This window comes from Etheostoma cragini, chromosome 12 (assembly GCF_013103735.1).
Source record: "Etheostoma cragini isolate CJK2018 chromosome 12, CSU_Ecrag_1.0, whole genome shotgun sequence".
Taxonomy (NCBI): domain Eukaryota; kingdom Metazoa; phylum Chordata; class Actinopteri; order Perciformes; family Percidae; genus Etheostoma; species Etheostoma cragini.
This window is the reverse complement of record NC_048418.1, coordinates 21,470,664-21,493,513: the sequence shown is the minus strand read 5'-3', so window position 1 is coordinate 21,493,513 and position 22,850 is coordinate 21,470,664. Positions and strand designations below refer to the sequence as shown.

General features: G+C 42.2%; 2 protein-coding genes across 4 annotated transcripts in view; one reads left to right on the top strand and one right to left on the bottom strand.

Annotated features, from left to right (window-relative positions):
• Window positions 1–14,966, top strand: part of LOC117954088 — a 21,771-nt gene extending 6,805 nt beyond the window's left edge. For 2 of the 3 annotated variants that reach the window (XR_004658733.1, XR_004658732.1), the window contains 4 exons: window positions 11,318–11,388; window positions 12,883–13,096; window positions 13,354–14,627; window positions 14,659–14,966. Coding sequence is in view for 1 of the 3 variants with exons in the window: in XM_034887589.1 (XP_034743480.1) it covers window positions 11,318–11,388; window positions 12,883–13,096; window positions 13,354–13,865 (797 nt within the window). In the remaining 2 variants the exon portion in view is untranslated. Of the gene's footprint in view, window positions 1–11,317; window positions 11,389–12,882; window positions 13,097–13,353 lie in introns of all 3 variants that reach the window. The other variant, XM_034887589.1, reaches the window with a different exon arrangement.
• A 2,697-nt stretch (window positions 14,967–17,663) lies between these two features.
• ptger4c (prostaglandin E receptor 4 (subtype EP4) c) lies at window positions 17,664–20,350 on the bottom strand. Its single transcript, XM_034887571.1, has 2 exons — window positions 19,294–20,350; window positions 17,664–18,598 (listed from the first exon to the last, which is right to left on the bottom strand). Exons 1-2 carry the CDS (start codon window positions 20,152–20,154, stop codon window positions 18,011–18,013), a joined length of 1,449 nt encoding a protein of 482 aa, XP_034743462.1. The 5' UTR covers window positions 20,155–20,350; the 3' UTR covers window positions 17,664–18,010.
• Window positions 20,351–22,850: the final 2,500 nt, after the last annotated feature.

Here is a 22,850-nt window from a genome sequence, read left to right as displayed (position 1 = left end):
CTGGTGATGCTGTCCCGTCTGATTTACCTGATTGGGTCACAAGACACTTATAAATCTCTTGCATTTTGGGTTTCTTTGTGGCTAATTAGTTCTTACAAACTTTACCGGTGACCCTGTACGCTTAATCTTGTAGAGGCGGTGTTCATCGTGGAGGTTACAGCTGATTTAGAAACTCTACAGCAGGTTCATTACACTTCCTGTTCTGGAAACATCGTTCTCTCATTGCTTTGCAGTTTCGAAAGCAGATGCAGGTTTTTGGGTTATGCATGTAAGGATAACTGTGGTTTAGTAAAACTCTGCTTTATATTTGTGGTTTGGGCCATTGTTCCTGTTGCTGATAATTGTGTTGACCAATTTATAGCTAAGAACTGGGAACATTCCTTTAAAGCGCTCATATTAGGCTCATTTTTAGGTTCATAATTGTTTTTTGAGGCTTTGCCAGCATAGCTTTATGTGGTTTAGTTTTCATAAAACGCCATCATTTTGTTGTACTGCACATTGCTGCAGCTCCTCTTTTCACCCTGTGTGTTGATCTCTCTGTTTTAGCTACAGGGTAAGGCATCTCACTTCTTTTCCATCTTTGTTAGGAGTCACACGTGCACAGTACACACATTTCCGAATCTTGATATGGCCACGCTAAGACCCGCCCTTCAATAGCATTCACACACTACTATTGGCCAGGTGTCCATACCTACATGTACAGGTCCTATCCCCTGTCCGATCAGCTATCCTAAGCTTAACCACTCGAGCTGTCAATGCCTAACCCCAACCAACTGAATGCTATTGAAGGGCGGGTCTTGGCTTGACCATAGTAGGATTTGTATGTTAGTGTGCATTACCTAGGAACAGACTGTTAGCTATTCAGTTCCAGAGTATGAGGTTGTGCCCCACTAACAGCTAGGCCAGCATTTTAACATGTGTTACAAAGTGATGCACATTTGTCACAGAAGTGAAGGCTGGACTCCAGTAGAGCTGAGTACATCTATAAGGTGCAGGCAGTGACACAGGTTTTAAAACTGCATTCATTTTAATTAAATTTTTTGGCTACTTGTGGTTAGCAGCACAAACTGTAAACACAAACAAACAGCAACAAATCCAACAGATGTGGAGTGACATTGGTATTTCAATAGGAGTTGTGATTGTGTCTCTCTCTTACTCTCCTTTAAGCCCCTGTTTTTTGTCTCCTGAAACTTTTGAGGGAAACAGCTGATTCTTTGTATGCCAAGTTAGTGGCTAACTTTGTCTGTCTAAAAACAAGGCTGATGGGAGCGTTGAGAGTCCTAAAACCAAGACAAGCTTTAAGATGCTTCAATGCTCCATGAAGCTAAGGGAAACCACACAGAATATTGATTCGAGCATCTTAAAACCAAACCCTAAAGCAAGGGGAAATAAAGGTGAACAGTAAAATAACGTGCAGCACAAACTATCCATTAAACCTGCATCATAGTTTACAGAATTATTATGGTTTTCTGCTCGCATAGTTTTCCTGTGCACTCATGGATTCTTAGGGACATTTCAGGTGTGCACACCTATATTTTAGCCAATTGGAAGTCCTCTGGTGAGTGTATTATAACAGCCATTAAAAACTAGAAGGGCACGTGGAGAGGGAAAACCCCCACCAAGGCCAAATGCCGTGTCTTTCATTGTTAACAAAAGTGAAAATGAATTTGTGTATTCGCCCTGTGATTCGGATCCACTCCATTATGTATTAAATTCTTCCTTGGCCCATGCTATTCCAATAAATTTCAGGAAAAGTTGTTCTGTAATCCAGCTGAATGAGAGACTGGGTAATTCGCCCACTCTGCACGTTTAATTCTCCTGCTTCAGTTCACAATTTTGCAGGAACCAATCACAAACTGGCTTATCTACCGAGCGCGCTATAGGCGGGTTTAACACGATGATGATAGAGAAGCAACCAAGGAGCTTCTCATTTACATTCAACATAGCGGCCACCGAACGCCACTGAAAAGCAGCAACCCGTTGATGCCGCTGTCGCTTCTACTTCACCCGGATCGTTGGTCTGGTAAATAGTTTAATATAATAATAATTATTATTATTAGTATTAATTGTCAGTTTTATTAAATGGTATTGACGGATTGATAACAGCAGTCATGATGATTAGAGGAAGCCAGAGCTCCTAGCAGGAGTTGACACAGTATCTACCAACAACAGCTAGTATTTGACAACTTTACCAGAGATTTAGTGAATAGTAAGCAATAGAATAACAGAAATGTACAAAGAAAAAGGGAAGAGTTTGAGTTGTGTATGTGATACCAGCTAACTGAGAAACATCAGTGGAGTGTCTGACATATCTGAGCAGATAAATCAAAATATTATCATTGCAGGACACACAGCTCCAAATACCTGAAAATCCCTGTTATATACTGTATCAGTCAATTTCCTCTGCTGTGAGCTCCATTACAGCTCTCTGGGGTTTGTCATTAGCAGCTTTACAGTGAGAATATGTTTCCCTTCGTAGAGCCAGGTGGCTTTCAGATGATGACAGCAGCTCTTTCTCTGTCTCCGTCTGTCGTAATAATGCCATCAGAGTTGCAGCTCGAGGTTAACGTGCTGGTCACAGACGGCACTTTAATGCCCCGTGGAAACCTGCATTTTATCAAGCTTGTTGTGACCCGCTGGTCCCGGCGTTTTTGATGACCAGCAGTAACTCTTGGCAGCACCTTTTGGGAACTTGACCCCCCCATGTGTGAGGGAGTTAATCCAGAACTGTTACACTTCAAACTCACTATTGTTCATTAGACACGTTCCTCTGGAGCTCCTCTCTTTGGTGTGAAGAGAAGGCTGCAGGGTCAGTGGAGTAAATCACTGATCACTCAGGTTAACCATTAGGAAACCAATCAGTTTACCTCCAAACCCATACTTTTAACAGAGTCTAGGTTGGACTGTTTAACCCTGCAGGCAATGCTTGAATGTAATCTTAAAGCACATCATTGGCATATTATCATATTATAAAGTTGATATGGTAAAAATACCATTACTGTATATCATAATTAGTTGGAGTCGTGTTTCGGCCCACCGGATGAATGGAAGTGCAGTATTTACTCTCCATTTTGCTCTGTTTTAGTATTCATCCTCTCATGAGGGAAATATTTCAGTGTTTAGCTGCTTAATGCTCCAACTTTGTTAGGTAAAACTTCTGGGGATGTAACATAGACAGTACATAAAGATGGACGACCCATCTTCACTAATTCCCGCTGTTGAAGTGAAGCCAAAATATCCTGGAGACTGACGCTGCCTTGTAATTTGGAGCCAGACTCAGCGCAGTATTGATCGGGTGGTGGAGCTGCGGGATCACCTAGGTAAGTCCCGCTCATTACTCGCCCGACCAATCGCAAGCCAAACACTTGAACATGAGCGTGATCAGAATGACAATCTTTGGGGAAAAATGTATTTAATGTGTACTTTAATTTTTTTTAATTTGGCCGTGTCCTAACTAACATGGAGGTAGCGGGATTTATGACCTATACTGCAGCCAGCCTCCAGGGGCCGATCAAGATGTTTTTTGGCTTCACTTCAGTCTATGCATCAACCATGGATGTATGGGACTTAAGACCTGGATACAATGTTCTTGGCGGAGCCCCGTTTATTCCTTCTATGAGAGTTGCTCAGTGGCACATAAGGCATAAACAGTGGCAATACCACAAATGGCCACTGGACAAAATCCACGGAGAGGCTGAGCAATGTTCCAGGAGGGCTTATCCACGTAAATTACGTCTTTTTCATTTCACTCATTTAGGCTGGATGTATGTTCCCTCAGGCTTCCTTTGTGTTGCCATTTTATACGCCGGTGGATTTCTGAGGACTATGGTTACCTGCTCCTCAGATCTCTGCAGGGTAAATCCAGACAGCTAGCTAGACTGTCTGTCCAATCTGAGTTTTCTGTTGCACGACTAAAACTACTTTAAACATACACATTTTCCAAAATGCCAATAAACAGGAACACATTTTTCTCCAATCCCGGAATGCTGTGTGGACTAGCCAGACCCTCCTTCCAAGAGTTGCGAAGGAACGCCAGAGTCCCGTCCCCCCCCCCCCACTCCCCCCCCCTGCATGTTTCTCTCTCATGCTTTACTGTCTCTTAGTGGCCTGAAAGGATCTCCGACACCTACAGGCTCAAATGTTCTCAGTCGGTTAATAAAACTTCCTGGTGGAAACACAGAGTGGGGTAAGGTCACACAGATTCACTGTGTGTGTGTGTGTGTGTGTGTGTGTTTGTTGAAACTGCATGAGAAACTGATAAGGATGGGGTGTATGTACATCTTGTGTGTTTTTGTGAGAAAGGATTACGAGAAAGCAAGCAGAAAGAGGAGCAACAGACCGGAGAAACACCACATGTGTGCACGCACGTGTGTGTACGGCTGGGGGCCTCCCCACCTATCTGAACCGAGGCATGGGACCTGCTATCTGTTTCTCATTTCGCCAACACTCTGTGGTTTTCCAGCAGTGACAGGCCTCAGAGTGGAAACTGGCACTAACAAGCAATTACATCCCGCCTGCCTGCCAGGGATTATGGGATTACGGACTGACTGGCCTTCAGTGTGCGCTCTCTTTCTGCTCTCTCATTTTGTCATTCCCTCGCTTCCCTTTGTTCACCTTATCGCTGCTTTAAGACCTTTCCATTCAGCAGTTCAATTAGGTTTTTCTCATTTTTCTGTCCCCTTGACAATAACCCATTCTCTCTTTTTTAATTCTCTATGCACTTATCATGTTATTTTTTAGGGGTTATCTCATTCTTTCTATCGCTCTTCCTCTGGCATTCTCTCCTTTGACTTTGTGGCTGCCTTGCATAGTTAAAGCAAGTCGTCGTTAACTGCTGAAGAGTGAAATAGTTTTGGTCGGAAAGGGGACGACAGCTCATTTAATAAGAAAAAAGACATTTAATGTGTACAAAGCTATAAATGAAGCTTGGTGGAAATGAGAAACAGGAGGAAGCAATGAGAGTAAAGAGAAAGTGCAAGAAAACACGACTCCTTTACATCATATTAACATCTAAAAAAGGTTATCCCAGAGGACTTTTCATGCACTTTTCCCTCAGAAAAGGATAAAAAAACATTCTTTAAGGGACTTGCCGTAACACCCTGAGGCCTCTTGTATCACATATTTCTGAAAGACTTCAAATTTTGGTGAAATTAAAGAGCTGTAGATTACTACAAGCAAGATTGAAGTTGCAAAACAAGTTTTCCACACTGCTCTGGATGCATGTATGCAGAGCTTTGGGGCACAATGTGAGTACAGCAGGCATCATCACGTTTTGTGTCTGCAGGTTTCTCCGTGTCTGGTAGTGATCAGTCGGCTCTCCTGGTGTTCTGCCTCTCTCTCCTGCATCTCCTCTTACACTGCAGGTGTCTTTTATTGAGCCAGTGGTGATTTACTATACTCTTGTTTTTTTCCCCCGCTCCTGCAATCAGGCACCGCCGTAGTGACAGGTTAAAGCTGGAGGTCAGATCATTTCACGTATACGTGCACGCGCGCACAGCAGAGAACAGAGTGTGTCTCTAATAGGAGGTCATTATCAGAGAAGTTTGGCTTTTTAGAGGGAGGCGGAAAAAAAAAACGCAGCGCTCGGAGCTTTCTTTCTTTTTTACAAGGTGAGAGGTTTTTGGAAGCTCTGTGGGCCAAGCTCAGGTCTGAGGATGTAATAGTATACAGTAGGCACCAAGATTGCTAATCACAAACATGTCACCCTGCTTCTTTTCTCACCACAGATGTGTGTCTGTTGAAAAAAGCTGTAGCAGTAGGCTACTAAAAGTCTGAATTACATCTTTGAAAGTAATATACAAGGAACTGTTGCATTATTTATATAGCCTTATAATGACAAAGAGCAGTCACAGTGAAGTTGAGAAAAAGGGTTGTAACAGATATATAGGTTGAAAGACCTTAATTTGCTGCCTTTTGGTCTGATTTTCAATCACTGTGAAATACTTTACATATATCTTTTATATCTATGTTTGGACAATAAAGGGCACAAGGAAAATGTTTTCTTGTTTTGTATTCAGTTTTGTTGTCCGTTTGAACGTATGAGTTAGTTTAATAAATTCATCTTAAGTGAAATACATTTTTAATAATAGTGGGAACATCACGGGAGTCAGAGGCTGCAGAGACAGCAGTTACTGCTACGCTGCTAAGCTAGGCTAGTTAGCTTCCAGCAGAACTAGTTTGTGTATGTTACTTCTTTCCTCTGTTAAGATTAGATTATAAAAGGTGGTGTAAAAACTGAAGATGGGAAACAAGATGTTGAAGCATCAAAGCATAGTGAGCTACATACTGTGGGTAAATAAGCTTTAGCTAAGGCTAACTCACCAGCTAGCCTTAGCTAGCCACAGTGCAATCACTGCAGTTTGGTTTTAACCTCTGTTTTCTATTTCTTGCTCATTTTACATATTTTCTGCACCAAATAATAACACATTTCTACAACGTATACTGTACACTCTGTCGTAAAAAAAAGAGGTAAAAGAAATTAGATTCTGTGGCGGTTCTAGGAACAGAGCTTAAGGGGTTCCTGGCACCCTTTTAATGAACTTTTTTAAACGTTATTCTACTTTGCTAACTCTGCATTTGCTCATGGTAGAGGAAACACTGACTTATGTTACTATAAAGACACCAACAGTTTGGAGAAAACTTACTTTAATGTGGAGACACAGGGCCATTTTGTCTAAAGGTCACAGCACCAAATTAAAAGATAACATTGTGGAGTCCACTACAATGAATCAAGGCAAGACAGAGACTACCATGGCATTATAACCACGTGGTCCTAAGGGTACCTGTCCTCTCTCTCTCTCTCTCTCTCTCTCTCTCTCAATGCCGTCATGCTTTCTTTCCTTCCCTCCCTCTCTATCCTTTCCTCTCCCTGTCTGTCAACCAAAAGACAAATATAACAAACAAACTATGAGTCTTAATTATCTAATTGATTGATTTATGACATTACTCCAATTAGCAGTATTGGGTTACTGTGGGCAATGAAGTCACATCATATTGCGCTTACTCTCACACCTTAAACTGGCTGTTTTTTTCTGGAGAAACAAAATCGGATATCCATTAATGGAAAAGCAGATGTTTCCAATATGCAGTATCAAAAACCTTTGAAAATTACCGATTTGTGTGATTTTGACTAATGGCTGACAAGCACTATTTTCTGTAAATGGCTCAGAATTATTTATGATATCAGATAATGGCTTCAGTTTCCTGATGCTGGTGGTGATTTTCCTAGAGCAGAACTGCTTCGCTCACAATAGATTATTTTACACAGTATTGTCAAGTTCAATTATTTAAATGTCTGCTGTCGACACATTGGAAATGGTTACTATGACGCCATGTAACCCCACATGAATGTAATTGGGTTCAGTATTGTGTCACATCCAATTTCTACAATGCCAAGACTTATGGATAGGCTACCACAATATGCAGAAAGAAGGAAGGGAAAAAGTGATAAAACATTAGCATATTTTCACTATTTCAATCATTATTATTTTCACTTCTTGTAGAACTCTGAACCTACCTTACCTGTGCTATGGCTAGCTGACATGTGTCAGACCTATCCAGCTCATTCAGATATAATAATCATGCCCATTTAAGTTTGATTAAACAGGCGTGTTACGACCACTTCTCAACATGCTGGCTTAATGTGGCTGACACCCACCTTTTCGGATGGATGGATGTGTTTTAGCTGACACAAACAATTTTTTTTAGCTATTCTATTTAGGGGTGCCAGGATAAACCAAAAAGGGGCTAAAATTGCCCCTGATTTAATTCACCAAATATCTTTTTACTGCATAAGATGATGGATTTACATGAACAATGCATGAAGGTCCAAATGCTGGAAATGATTAACAAAAACTCTTTTAATATCCCTGCTTTATTCCATAATGCTGCTGCCCAGTGTTCATGATAATCAGTAAACTAAGTAAAAGTAAAAGAACAGAGTTAGAAATCTCTGTTCTTTTACCTCGTAAATGTCCCCTTAACCAAGTCCAAGTCCGTCCTTTCCAAGCACTTAAACAGTATTATGTCCTATGTAAAATCAATTCAGAGAGGCACAATAAGCTCTCATAAAACTAGCTGGCTCTAGCTTTATGCGTTGGATTTGCTTCAGGTGGGCTTTCCCACTTAATTAACCGGAATAACAACTTGAGCGCAGAGGACCAACATTGCAAATAGAAGGTGACAAGAACTCCACTCTGCCCGCTGCAGACATCCACCCTGATGGACAAACCAAAGGCTTTAATCAGCCAAACAAGGAAGGAACACATGCTTGGCTTTCCCAACACACACTGTTGGATCTAAAACTGTGCACACGCCATCAGTAGGCTTGTGTCAGTCTGGAGCTCTTCAGGACCAGTGTCCCGCTCCCTCTCTACACCCCTCGACTCCCCCGCCCGCCTCATCCCCGAAAAAGGCTGGAGGCGTCAGGCTGGAAACAGCTCCAGAGTGCTGGAGTGAAATGAACCAGCAGACAGGCTGACAGTTGACTCCCAGCTTGCTAATCTAAAAGGGGCTAAACGCTCCCAGCTGTGGCGTTAGGGACTCCGCATGGCATGGCACCTCTCCTGAGACCCGGCCAGGATCTGTATTCCTCCGTCCCGCCACGCAATGCCGAAAGGTTTTAAATCAGCTCAGAGACGGAGGGAGATGGAGCGCTGGGGAGTCAGCACGGTTTGGTTTTAAGTTGCAGCGGTGGCGTGCACGCTGTATGTTCGGCTGATCTATGCTCACCATGTCTCCCCTCAGCGTCTGGAACTTTCCCTTCCACTGGATGGCTTCAGCTGGAACAAGCAGGATTGCATCAATGCATCAACAGGTCTTATCCTGACCTGTGATCTGTAACCTTTTGTCAGTCTTCCATCTCATTGCACAGACAGAACTGCTTGGATTGTTTTGGACTATTATATAAACATGGAACACACACATATCGGCAAGATCTACAAATACATGCTTGAATACGTTACTACGGGTGCACAGTGCTGCTGTAGTTCATCTTAGAGATGACAGATGTGGTTTCAAAGATGTTGGAGATATCTGTGGACCAGATCTTTGTTTTAAAAAAAAATTGTTCATGTCAGATTTAAACAGAAGTCTTCAGTCTACAGGTGAAAGAAAAGTAAAACTGAGTAAAAGAGGCAGACAGAACAGAGCGTACAAACCACAAAATTGGGTAATGGGACATTTAAAGAGGCCAAAGGAAAGTGGGATTTGCAATGCTTTGTAAAGACGGCCACTAATTTGGCTTCTTTGAGACTCTGCAGGAGGAACAACGTGAAATCCGGCCGGTGGTGAGAAGGCCCCCCACAACTCTTTAAATTATCTGAATCAGTCAATCAATCAGTCCAGATTAAATGTATCAACATGTTTTGAACTAATGGTTGGATTCTACTGGGCTCTGGGGAAATTGCGATGGCCATTTCTCACTGTTTTCTGACATTTTATAGACAAGCCGGGGTCCCGATCCCCATAAGAAAGGGTCACAAGATAAACATAGACCTATATATCTGCTACACACATGTTTTTCAAACTTGTCTTTAAGGTTTGCTTTGTTCTTGTAAATTGCAAAAAAATAAATAGAAAAGATCTAAGAAAATTGAAAGAGAAAAACACTCGTTGGTCGAACTGGTCACAACCAGTAAACATACTGTAAGCAATTGGTGATGAGGAGAAATAATGTCCCTTCATTTTAGGGGTTACCAGACAAAAAGGTTGGGAACTAGGGCTCGGTATCGCCAATGATTTTCTGAATCACTTCTTATCCGAATCCCAAGGTCCTGAGTTGATTACATTTCAGATTCGATTCCATATCAATTAGCTTAGGGAATTTTGGAGTTACACCAGTTTTACTTGGATATAAAATAAATTCTCAGAACTTCTGATGTAAATTGTACAAGCTTGAAGCAACCCCCAAATATGTTGGGTGGCTGTGTCTCAGTGGTAGAGCAGTCGCCTGCCAATCGTAAGGTTGGTTCAATCCCTGGCCCTGTAGTCCCATGTCTAAGTGTCCTTAATCCCTGGCCCTGTAGTCCCATGTCTAAGTGTCCTTGGGCAAGACACTGAACCCAGAGTTGCCCCTGATGCTACGCCATCAGAGTGTGAATGTGTGTGAGAGTTTATCTGATGAGCAGGTGTCACCTTGTACGGCAGCCTCGGCTACAGTGCATGAATGTGTGTGAATGGTGAATGGTTCCTGTACTATGTAAAAGCGCTTTGAGTAGTCGTTAAGATTAAAAAAGCGCTGTATAGGAACAGACCATTTACATGTTTTATAATGCACCAGGTAATTCTTTGTGTAAAGCACTTCCACTTCTAATGTACATCCATGGCTATTAGGCATATATTAAAAGATCAATATCTGGGTTTTATTTAATCAATATCAGATCACTCAAACAAAGATGGATTATTTTAACCCAGCCCTGTGGGGAACCACTGGACCTAATGTTTTGCTGAAAAACAATGAAGAGATGGCAGTGTCTATTGGTTGGTCCACCACTTTGGTTCAGACTCTCAACAACCATTGGATGGATTGCCATGTAATTGTTACAGATGTTTATTGTGTCCTAATGACTGGTGATCCCTTGACTTTTCCTGTAACAATACTTTTCTGTATAACGGATGCAAGATAGATGAGAAATGAATGAGGAAAGTTACTTCTTCCTTTTCCTAAATGAAGCTCTGACCTCCGCTAAGCTTTTACGTTTTTTCGGGGGCCGCAAACGACCCTGATGACCTCATGTTACGGGATGTGTAGCGCTCCGCAGCCAGCACAGTCTTCCACACTGCACGTACTATATATAAACATCTGCATCCTCGACACTTCTTATCACCTGTCCTCCATCTCTGTGGTTTTTGTGTCTGGGACCTCCGCGAAGTGCTCTGGCTATGCCTGGTTCCCCCTGCTTGTACCTCTGCCACAGGAATGACCCCGAAGAATGCCTTTGACAAGTGTATCGCAGATGCTGCCTTTTGTTGATGGACTGGGGTTGTTTGCATGGATGTATGAACCGACAAGCCGACACCGGCCACGCTAGCTGGCAGCAAACACTGGTCTTTTACTGAAGCAGCAACAAACACGGCGTACTCGTGCTTTGAGGACGTGATTTATGTGACATGTCGGCTTTTTCAGGGGCCCAAAGGACTGTTGCTGTTTTGTTTTGTATTTACAGTATCTGGACAATTGTGAATGTATAGATATCATATTTCCCGCATGTTGTGTCTTTAGTTTATGTTAACCTTTCCAAACGGAGTTCTGGGAGGAGGAAAGTTGACAGAGGCATGCCTTGTTCTTGTTCTTACATTCCCGTCTTTCTCTTTCCAGGTGGGACCAGATGGAGGGTTCGGAGGAAGGGTAGACAGGGGATTACCTCTGTAATGTCAGCAAAGGCCAAGGTTTGTCACAAACAGTACGTTGCTCTTGCCCAAAGAGCACCCTGAAAATGTGCATTCCTTCTTCTGCTATTTCTTCCTGTTATGTCACTTCTTCTACTCTCCATCCATTCCTCCATCTTTGTCTTTTTTTCACTCTTCGTATTTGCTGTTCTAGTCTTATAATGAAAAGACCATATCTGTAAAAAGCCTAGCGTTATCAGCTTTCATTTCCACTGTACAAGCCACTGCAAATCAGAGAATGATCTATGTATAAATTCTTAATGAAAGGCTCAGGACTGATTCGGAAAGAAGAACGCAGATTTATTATGACATAGTGAGTTTATTAGACTTTGATGAAATAGGCTTAACATAAAGGGCTGTAGCTCATTTCAAGAGCTTTTGAAGAGCTGTGTGTTTTATGTGCTCTTATAAGTATCATCTCATTTTCTTTATCTGTTTTCACATCTGTAAATCACTCTATCAACTTAGTTTTGTTATTAAGTGCTTGGTTGCCATGGAAGCAAAAGTACAAACATCCAGGTCCTCTGGTGGTGAACCTTTTTCTTTGTAAGAAAAACATGAGAGCCCAAATCCAACAGTATGCACAACTCTGTAATTTCTAACTTTCTAGAAATAGCTGAGAACAATGTGTCATCAAATAAACACTTAAAGGAATAGATTTGACATTTGCCAGCAGCCCAGCCCCTCTAAAGCTTACTAGTTAAATCTTGTTGATAAATATGACGATTTAAGCACCTTTTTTATTCTTTTTTCAGAAGTATGGTTTAGTAAAATACATTATTAGAAATCCACACACTTTTATAAAGCAGCACATGTCAATATCTCTGTATTAATAATGAATCAAATGAGTGTGTGTAACATGAAAGGGCTGTACTTTTTAGCATCTTTCAGCTAACAGTTTGGTTTTTTACGGCCTGAAAATTAACCCACTGTACACTACCGGCTTATCACCAAACAACAGACACTGTTAGCGGATGGCTGGTGAGCAAGGTGGAGCATTTATCAGCTGAAGAGTCAGATATTTTCTCTTAGCAGCTGGTGGAGACCAAAACAGAACTAAAAGAAAAAAGTGAATATTGAACCTAAATTGCATGTGAACAGAAACTTCTCTACTGCTAATGTAGCTCTGTGTCTGCTGGATGGGTAAACAGTCAGTTGTTTGCCAACAGTTTCACTATGCCGACTTTATAAGGAGATACATGTCAATGTTTTGTTTACAGTTTGTTGCCTTGTCAACAAGTGGCCAAATTTCAATGAATGCAGGTAAAATAATTATTAATTTGATAATTATTTTACCTGCATTCCTTAAAGGGAATGAAAAAGCTACTAAATTACAGTAGTGAGAGTACTTGTAATTAGTTACTTCCCATGGCCAGGGGGCAATCCTTGGCTTTAATTATTCATTATGCTAACTTTTAGCATGCAAGAAAGACAGTTAAACAAATCCCTCCGATTTCCCTTTATTAGCTAACATGTGACTTCTGTCTGCTGTAGGTGCTGCTGTGGGTGCTCCTCTCTCTGCTGCCTCTTGTGGAAGGAGCCCATATGAAAGCTGGTGCTGCTGGTGTGGGTTCAGACTCGGGCCATGCCGCCGGCCTGCTGGCAGGCCAGGAGGAACGAGAGCTTCCTGTGACGCTGCCAGAGGTGTTGGCGGACGAGGAGCAGGAAGGCGACAGTGACCCTTACTCTACTTGGCACGCTCTATATGGTACTGAGGCTCTAATGAAAGTGTAATTTACAGCGCATCTGCTTCACCAGACAATATTGGAGTGGAAAGAGGGCATGAGCTATTGGATCTGCTTTGTATCTGAGCCAGCAACATATATTTACATAAGATTTACAGTCATTCTAAGTTCAAATGTAGAAGTAAAATTGTAGATTTTGCAGGATAGTTTACTCATAATCTCCTGAATAAGTAGGTATTTTCATTGTAACTCAACCACTCTTTTTTCCTCTCAATTTTAGACCCCTTTGTAACAGATGAAGTGGATGACCATCCTAGTATTCGCTGGGTGGGGCGCTCAGCACGCTCCTCTGACCCCTCAGAACCTCAACCCAGCGGATCACCAAAGAAAAAGAAGAAGAGGAAGAAGAAAGAAAAGGAGGAAGGGGAAGAGACGGGAAAAGCAGATAGAAAGGGTAAAGGTAAGAGCAGGCAGCCCAAGCAGAGCAGCAGGGACTGCCGTGTGGAGAAGAGAGAGATGAGGGTTCGGGACCTGGGCCTGGGCTTTGACTCGGACGAGATTGTCCTCTTCAAGTTTTGCGTGGGCTCCTGCCAGTCTTCAAGAACAAACTACGACCTGGCGCTGAAGGCGCTGCTGGACAACGGCTCGCTGCCCCGGCGCACCGCCCGCAAGGTCAGCAACCACCCCTGCTGCCGGCCCGACCGGTACGAGCCGGTTTCCTTCATGGATGCCCAGACCACGTGGAGGACCATCCAGTCGTTATCAGCTGCCAGCTGCATGTGTATGGGCTGAAGACACCAACCAGGGAGTAGGTGGCGAGGACGGGTGTTACCCATCCTGACAAGAGAGGAGTCAAAGGGGCTCAGGGTGAGAAAGGCCTGGGTACAAGGAAGAGCCAGAGGGGGGCGCTCACAGACCAAGGTTTGTTTGGTTTTGTTTGGTGTTTGTTTCCGGTGGTGTATTTCCTGTCGAGGAGAAAGAGTGCAGCTGGATGATTCAGGTGAAAAGGTCAAATTCAGAGACTAAAGGGGAAACGCAGATGCTAGATGGGACCCGTCGGACGTGTTGATGTCTCCACGCGAGTATACTGCGCAGACATCAACACTCCGTCAGTGCAGCCGGACACTGACTATAACAGAGTATAGCGGCACTTTGCATCATTATAAAACATCAATAAAGGCTTCTAAACCAATAACACACACAGCTGGACAAATTGAGAAGAAATTAACAACATCTGCACAAAGATTACAGGTTTTACTGATGTTAGCCTGTTGCTGCATGTAGCAGTAAAATGACTCACGGACTATAGCCGCTAAATCACAAATAAAGGTTTCTAAACTAAAAACTACCACTCGAACAAAGCATTCTAAAGAACAGGTTTGTATAATATAGTACGAAAATGTCGGCACACCAATTCGTATAAAATCCTAAAAAATTAAGGGACCACCGGCCACAGAGCTCCGTGGTATCATCGGCAGTGGGTGGTTGAGTTTAGCTGCCAATACGTAACTGGTAGCTGGGTACAGGCACTGCCAGATGACAGTCCTCTCAGGGGTCATGGCAGTTGAGTTTAACCAATCAAAAGTGAGCGTCATGTGGCGCCGACAGTTAAGTTTAGACAACTAAACAATTAGTTAAGTTTAGGAAAAAGATTGTGGCTTGTATTAAAACACTCCCGAGGAACAAAAACATATTTCCTGGGTGAAATTGTTTTGTTTTGTCTTGAAAGCACTGTGTCGATGACCCAGTCGTCCACAGCGTCCTTACACAACGGCAGTCACTGTGGTGCATTCAGCAATACATACATATGAATTACATTTCAGCTAATTCTTAGTTAAATGTGCTAATGGTTCATGAGAACAGCCTGACTCGAAGATGTTGCAACCAGAATCCGCAAAAAAAGAGTGTTGAAGCCTACATGTTTCCTGTGTGGACGTCAATACGTGTAGTGGGTCCGATCTAGCATCCACCGAGGGGAAAGTCACCAGTGAATCACAGTCTGGATTGCATCTTCAAAGAGTGAATTGTTTGCAACTGCATAACTGGTAACTACTGCAGGATACTCCAGACCAGTTATTATTACACATACAAGAGACTCCATATGTGAATATGTTTTGATTTTTTCATGGGCGAACCCTGAAGACTGAAGCTCAAGAGATAGAAAGAAAAGACACAGTGAAAGGACTGACACTGTGTTTATGTTCTGATTAAAGACTGATATGATGTTCACCATCACTCACAGTGAAGCTAGCTCCTCGCAAAAGCAATATCACTTTTTTCACACAAAAACAGGGACATTACATTCTGTCATTTCTATGTTCAGGTGAACTCAGCCAAATGGATGCCATGCATCTTCATGTATTACTGTATAAAAGTAACGTATATTTATTTCTGATAAATTATTTATTTATTATAGCTTCATATGAGAGCTGTTTTATTAACTCTATGTTGTAGATAAATATCTATTTATTGCCGGGATTCAGACTTCATGTTGACAGTTGCTTTGGCTCGCATACAGTACGTACATTAGTTTTATTTTTACTATACGTACATGTGCTCATTTTTACATTAACCATTAACCTGGCCTGGACAGCTGATTCAGGGAAGAACTTGATTGGATGCAAAAGGCATTTCTCAAACTAATTGAGTGATTTTATAAAAGAGAAACCCAATCCAAACGCTCCGATTGGCTCTCTAAAAAGAAATCTTAACAACCAGAAACAAATTGACCTACATTGAAATGATGTGGTATACTTAACTAAAAAAAATGTAAAAGAATTCTAAAGAGCACGTCACATACTTGAGTCTGACAGCTGGGTAATGATATCAGCTTGTCCACAGTCACACAGTCTCAATGTACAGTGTATGCAGCAAACAAGTGAAGCCTTAATACTACAGGACCTCAACATTTCTCACTTCAATTCAAGTCAGTTATTTAGTATGGGGACAGTACAAATAACTAAAACGCATGATTATACATGGGTTCAAAATGACATCTGTTGTCCCATGGCCTCCATCTTAATGTGGTGATTTCCATTGAGTTACACACTCCCAGTAGTATGTCACATTATTATTATTATTATTATTATTATTATTATTATTATTATTATTATAAAGTTTTCTTTATTTTTGTATGACAATATCCTTTAACGGAATAAAGTTTTTTTTAACATACATGCTGTTATTACTGTTTACTTCACTGATTGTGCAGCCTAAAAAATTACTTTGGGGGGGGGGGGGGGGGGGGGGGGGGGGGGGGGGGGGGGGTTCTCCATAGTGGTTTTTGCTGTGAGCAGGATCAACACCACTACCTTTTCTCTAGTTCAATTTAAAAAGGACTTTTTGTGTTGTAGAGCCACCTGCTGGTCTAAAATGAACAGCAAAATGTGAACCTGTTGTCTGCAGTTTGAACTGAAAGAAGCGTCGCTCTCCTGCCACCTGTCTGCTATACTAAAACTGTTTCCTTTAAAGAGCCTTTCTTGGTCTTTAAACCAGCAGAGCCGGGAGGACGCAGCAGTGTGCTGTCTCTTCGGTGCCATTTTATTTCTCTGCAAAGACCCGCCAACACATCCAGCAAACACCACCGGTCATACAGCTTACAACAGTTTTTTCTTTCTTTTTTAAAGGGGACATGTTCATTGTGGCACTTATCAAAACATCATACGCAAATGTGCAATATAAAACAAGATTTATGAGCTTCAAAATGTCTACATTCAGTTCCCCCTGCATCATGCAACACAGACGGAGTGAAATAGCAGAATGTATTTTAAAAACAGAAAAAAGAAGTGAGTGATCAAGTGTAACAACACATAATAAACATGTATTACAAATGGCACATATACAGTGTATCAAACTCTTAGAGTGTCACACCTTTTACTTGTACCCATGGGGTATGGTTATGTTTTCTTTAAATTTCCATGTTTGGAAATTCAGCAGAAGAGCTATTAGCAAATCAGATTCCTCATAATTGGAGCTATTGGACAAATGGAACTTGCTAAGGGACACTGGAACAAAACATGTTCTGCAGTGTTTGTACCAGCACTTGTAGTGAGACCAAAAGTATATACGTAATACGTACAGCTTAAAGCTAGCCTGTCATGGGTTGGGGTGTTTTTCAGGACTTCAACTCAACGGAGACATATTGTGGTTGATATAAAGATGATGTTGGAAATGAACATCAAATGTTGTACTTGTCTTAGATCCTCAAAGTGGATCACTTAACGTAAAAAAAGTCCGAAATAAACGTTTGTGCAGCAGGTGAACATAATGTTTGACCCAGTGCTGATTGACATGATTACAGTTGTAGCTGCTAAGTGCTGTTTCAAGTGTTTCATTCATTTTAGCTGATATGTATGGAAGAAAATAAGATACATGAGTTTTCACAGCTGCTAAACACTTCACATTGAAACATTTTACTTTAAAAAACATTCATTCACAATTCTCAAAAAGAATTCCCCAAAAATGAATAACACAGATTCAGGTTACTCAAATGTGATTGACCGATTTGATTTGGATCAAAAATTCAAGTTGATATAATTCCAATTATTGTATCACATGACTGAAAGGCCGTGCTCTGACAGGCCGGAATTTGGTTGAGTTGCATTTAGGCTCAAATTGCCTATCCTTTTTTAGGTAGCCCAGATGTTGCTATGTGAATTATTTCAACTTTTAATTTTTTGGATCTGAATTTGACCAATCCAATTTGAGTAACCAGAATATATTTTCTTTAGTTTTGGGAAATTCTGAAACTTGAATTTTGTTTTTTGTTATTTGCTTCCATAGTTATGGCTCTTTGGTGCTTCAGAACTATCAAAAGGGATCTCAGAGTGTGTGGTTTATCACTGGCAGCGTTGCTAACAGTGTGCTGTCCTTATGATGAAGCAGCTGACCGACTTAGAAACATTTCTAAACTGATGCTGGCATTTGACAAATGTTCATCAAAGGCATTTCGCTGATTGACATGAACTTGGTGTGCTGAAAGTGCAGGTGACAATGTCCATTTTTCTAAAGTGCACCGTGAGGAGCTGCGTTGCGGGACGTCCTGGAGCCGACCCCTCCAGTCCGCAGCCGGCTGCTAGTTCTTCTTCACAGCCATGAGTCGCGGTCGACTCGACGCCGAACGGGTGGAAGTTGACCTGGGCGGTGTCGTACTCCCACCCCTGCCTCATTGCAAAGTCTGTAAACGATGTATTATTGTTGGACACCTGGTGTTCCATGTCGTTCCTGTAGCTGGCCGTGCGTAATGACGCGTAACTGGTGGCGTTGCTGTTTAGAGACGGAGGCGAGTGTCGACCTCCCACCCAGCCAATGTTGTCACTGCGACTGTCCTTAACTCGGACCACTGTCCTCTTCAGCCTCTCGCAGCCCTTCAGCAGTAGGTTCTTCCTGCACAGAATATACACCCAGGGGTCTAAGATGGGGTTGAATGAGGCGAAGCGGATCGCCAGCATGTCGCTCCGGTAGTCAGGCCTCCCCCCAGCAGAGACATACGCCGGGTCGTATATCTGGTTCACGAATATTCGCACCTGTCAAATGGAAACACGGTCAGTCTAAGATAAGTGTTGTAATAAAAAATACAATAGAGAGCAATAACTGGAATATAATAGAATAGAATACGCTTTCCTCGAGGGGACATTGGTCTTGGGCATAAGGCAACCATCTGTTGCTTCACAACACAAACATGTAACAGAAAAAAACAATCTAAAAACAACCTAAGATCAACAGAAAATCAGCATGAGAACCAAATGTACTTTGCAAGCACCATGAGCAAATGTTGCTTAACAATAGACCAGGGGTCTTCATCTTTTTTTAGACCAAGGTCCTCCGAGGTGAAAAATAGATGAAGCATATTAATAACCTACACCCTACCCTACCCTGGAGGGTGGCCTAGAGACCTTTTACCTTTTTATAGGGCATACAATACTAAGCTATTCAAATAATAATAGTTGACCTATTCATATATTTATACATCATATTTAAATATTAAAATGTGGCACAGTAAATCCTTAAGCTTAACTGTAATTGTGGGTGGCTATCTTACCTATTTAAGTGTTTTTACACTTTTTTTATTATTTATTTTTCTTCTATTTTTTAATCTTTCGAAAAATCATTTTGGCAACTCTGGGGACACCCTATGGGGTCCCGGGCCCCTTGTTGAAGATCTCTGGAATAGACAGCATCAATGGAAAAATAAAAAATAAAATTAAGCTGTCGTTCTTACCACTAAAGGGATGGAGCAGATCAGGAAAACGATGGTCATTAAGATCAGAAGCCAAAACATCTGCATCTCCGCCGCGGAGGTGACCAGCGGCAGCCGGGGGAAGCGGCGACGCGATCCTCCCTGCTCACACAACTCCGTCCTGACTATCCCGGTCCTCTGGTTCATCCCCACCAGCGACCTGCACACCGCCAGATTACACAAAACGGTCACTGCGATCAGCAGCAGCATCACGCCGCCGTACAGGAAGGAGTAGCAGGCTCCCAGTGGATCCGTCGCCCTCCAGTCCAGAAAACACCAAGTCCCGGGAAAGTGTCTGATGTGTTGCCCGAAGCCAAAACTGGGCATTATGCACAGTACAATGTTAGCCAGGTAGATGACCAGGAGCGCAAAGCGCGCCATTGTCCGGTCTATGTGCTGGGAGTAGAAATAAGCGTGGTTTATGGCTAAGTATCGTTCCACAGCCATGGCGCACAGGATGGACATGCCGGCCGAGCCGAAGAAGAGCATGGAGAATGAGAAGAAGTGGCAGAGCAGCACGCCTCCCGGCCAGCGGTTAGCCACGTATGTGGCGATCACCACCGGGCTGGTGAAGCACGTTCCCAACAGATCCGTGATGGCCATCCCGCACACCAGAGTGTAGAAAGTGGTTTCCTTCTGCTCCTTTTTGGAGATGCACAGCACAACTATGGCGATGAGGTTCCCCAGGACTCCTACGGCGAACATGGTGGCTGAAATGACCAGAGACTTGGACTCCAGCCGGAGCGCAGGGAACGCACTAAGGTTGTGGCTGAGAGAGAGAGGCGGCAGCGGCTCGGAAACATTCGTGTCCAGTTCTCCAAACGCGTGAGTGCCGTTGATCATTATTATAACCAACGATGCACAAGAGTTGAAGTGCAAGAACTTTCTGCGTTATTCAGAAAACTTGCTCTGGATACATAGAGTGCTGCTTGGCATTCATAAAGTGTAAAAGTACATCCTGTAAGATGCTGTTTCGGACAGAGCATGAAGTGCATCACATGGAAGTGCTTCTTGTGTTTAGTTTCCAGTAGTGTGTCTGTTTCCTGATGCTCCCATATGAAGATGTGCATGCCTGGTCGTGTTTACACTGCTCCGTGCTACGGGTATTTAAGCTGTGTGCTGATGTCAGGGGAGTGACGTGCGGGTTGTGAGCGCAGCGAGCCAGGTTTCCCAGGAACACGTTTCTCCAGCCGAATAATCCATATTCAGTTGCCTACTTTTAATGATTGTCATTTATCAGCCTCAGAGGTAAAATGCAAGAAGCTCACTAAACCCAGGAGCCAACATATGAAATCATGTAGCACACAAATCTTTAAAAAAAACCTGCTTTTGTTCAAAACTTCATAGATTTTCTTCATCTTTGCTCCACATTTAACTAACCATAATAAAAACTACAAGATCTATTCATGATTGCTTGGCTAAATATGCTATATGCTCATTATTGTGAGAATGCCGGATTATAAGGCCTACCTGTGGCTCAGTAGGCTTGACGGGTTTCTTTAGAAAACTAAAACTAGTCTGTGTAATGTGGTCCAGAAAAACAAGTTGAGGGATCACGATGTCATCATTCAGCACCAAGGTCAGCTCCTTTAACACAACACCAGGAACAGAGACGGTTCTCACGCTGCTGTTTGAAGCCATACACTCGACAGTTACACTTTACTGATTGCAGTATGTCTCATTACGTTGCAATCGATGGCACAACACACACTATTGTTTCAAAGACGCATTACGTTGTCCATTTAATTCACCAAATACTTCATCCAAACCAGTAAGAATCCCTAAATGGATCCATAAAAGAATCTAAATTTCTCCAGTGCATCAACAAATACATCATTCCGTTTGTAGTTGGTGTCTAAAGTGAGAGACTACACGTTGCAGGGAAAAAGCTTCACTGAGGTGGGGGAGGATTGTTCAAGTGATCAATGATTTTTTATTGAAAGAGTCTCTCCCATTTGTCTCTCCTAATCGCTGATTCCGAGGAGCCCACATTTCATTCATTCAGACACTTCCATAAACCGTTACATACTGTCTTCCTGCTTTAGTGTAGGGGGGTCCAGGGGCATGCCATCCCGGAGACATTTTTTGGTCTAGCCTAAATCTCTGGCACATTCTAATCAAGGTTCAAAATTAGCAGCATCCACCTGCCAAATGCTGGTAAAATATACAAGTGGATGGTAGATTTATTTCACTCACCAACCCCAAAAAACAATTTATTCAGTGACTGAAAAAGTTCATTTTGAACCCTGATTCTAATCAGGGTTCCACTATTCCATCACATACACTAATCCTAATTATTGTATATTCAAATGAATCTTTCTCCTTATAATTTTCTCTATATATTTGTTTACATCATATAATATTTTACTATTATATGCCTCTATAATTCCATCAATCGACGGATACAACCTGAGTGACGTGCATGTCGACTACTTATGGTGCGTTCACATCAATGGCCGAGGGCACGGACACGGAAAGAGCAGGAACACAGCCAGTGCTTTAAATAAACTTTATTGATCCCCCGCCAACATGGTTTTGTACATTTAAAAAAACAATCAGCCAATCAGATTTTCCACTAGCCACATTTTTATTTCTTACTAACTTTACTTTGTTTTCAGCTCCTCTGGTTTGTTTGGCTCCATTCCATTCATCTTCTCTGTTTCAGCGTAGCTTGTAATCGATACCGCGTATGACTTGGTGTTCATGGGAAATGTAGGCTTAGCCAACCAAAGACACACATAACTGCCCAAACGTACTGCCAGACAACACACCAAATCTGTAAACACTGACCTTTTGCATTGTTTCTGCACCTTGCCGATTCAAACAGACCCTTCGCTTCATACATCACCGCTCAAATCACATCACCGCAACTTTAAATTGTCAAATAACCCCCCGACCCCCGCAATCCCCATGCACGCTACGCCCTTGCACTGGAAAAACTCCATCAATCACATTGACCGGAAGGCTCCACGTGCCTCTTTTGAAGAAGAGGACTCATTGGGATCAACTCTCAGTGTTTTTTTGTGATCAAGTTTTTATTTTTATCTTTTATTTAAAAACCATAACCATTTACAAACAGTTACAAACAAGACACTGGGACAAAGGAACGCGTCCCAGGACCAACTCTCAGTGTTACTTATTAATGTGTATTGCCATTGCCACTCATCATCTGTAGACTGGTTTTGACCTTGAGGTATTGACACATGCATACACCCTTTTCACAGTTTCGGTGACACAGGTGTTGGAAGAGCATGTTGTCTTTCCACTATTTAAAGTGTTTTTCATAAATGAATTGTTAGTTTCCACAAAAGTGTGAATGACTGCTGAATCTGCGAAGGTTGCTTTAATGTAGAAATCTTCAACAGGTGTGAAAAAGGAAGCTTGTGTTGGGGAAGAGAGGTTTTAAATCAATTTTCAATTATAATGAACTTTTATGTGTTTAGTGATGCTATCTCTTTTTCATTTCCTTTGGTGTTCATTCAATAACTCATACATTATAAATAACCGTTTGGCTCATGGACTATATTTTAATTTCTTCA

What these genes read in the sequence shown, in the direction of transcription:
- ptger4c (XM_034887571.1), bottom strand. Translation starts at nt 20,154, where the DNA reads ATGATCAACGGCACTCACGCGTTTGGAGAACTGGACACGAATGTTTCC. An exon ending in TCTGCTCCATCCCTTTAGTG is followed by an intron (nt 18,599 to 19,293) that starts GTAAGAACGACA and finishes TCCATTTGACAG; the next exon opens with GTGCGAATATTCGTGAACCA.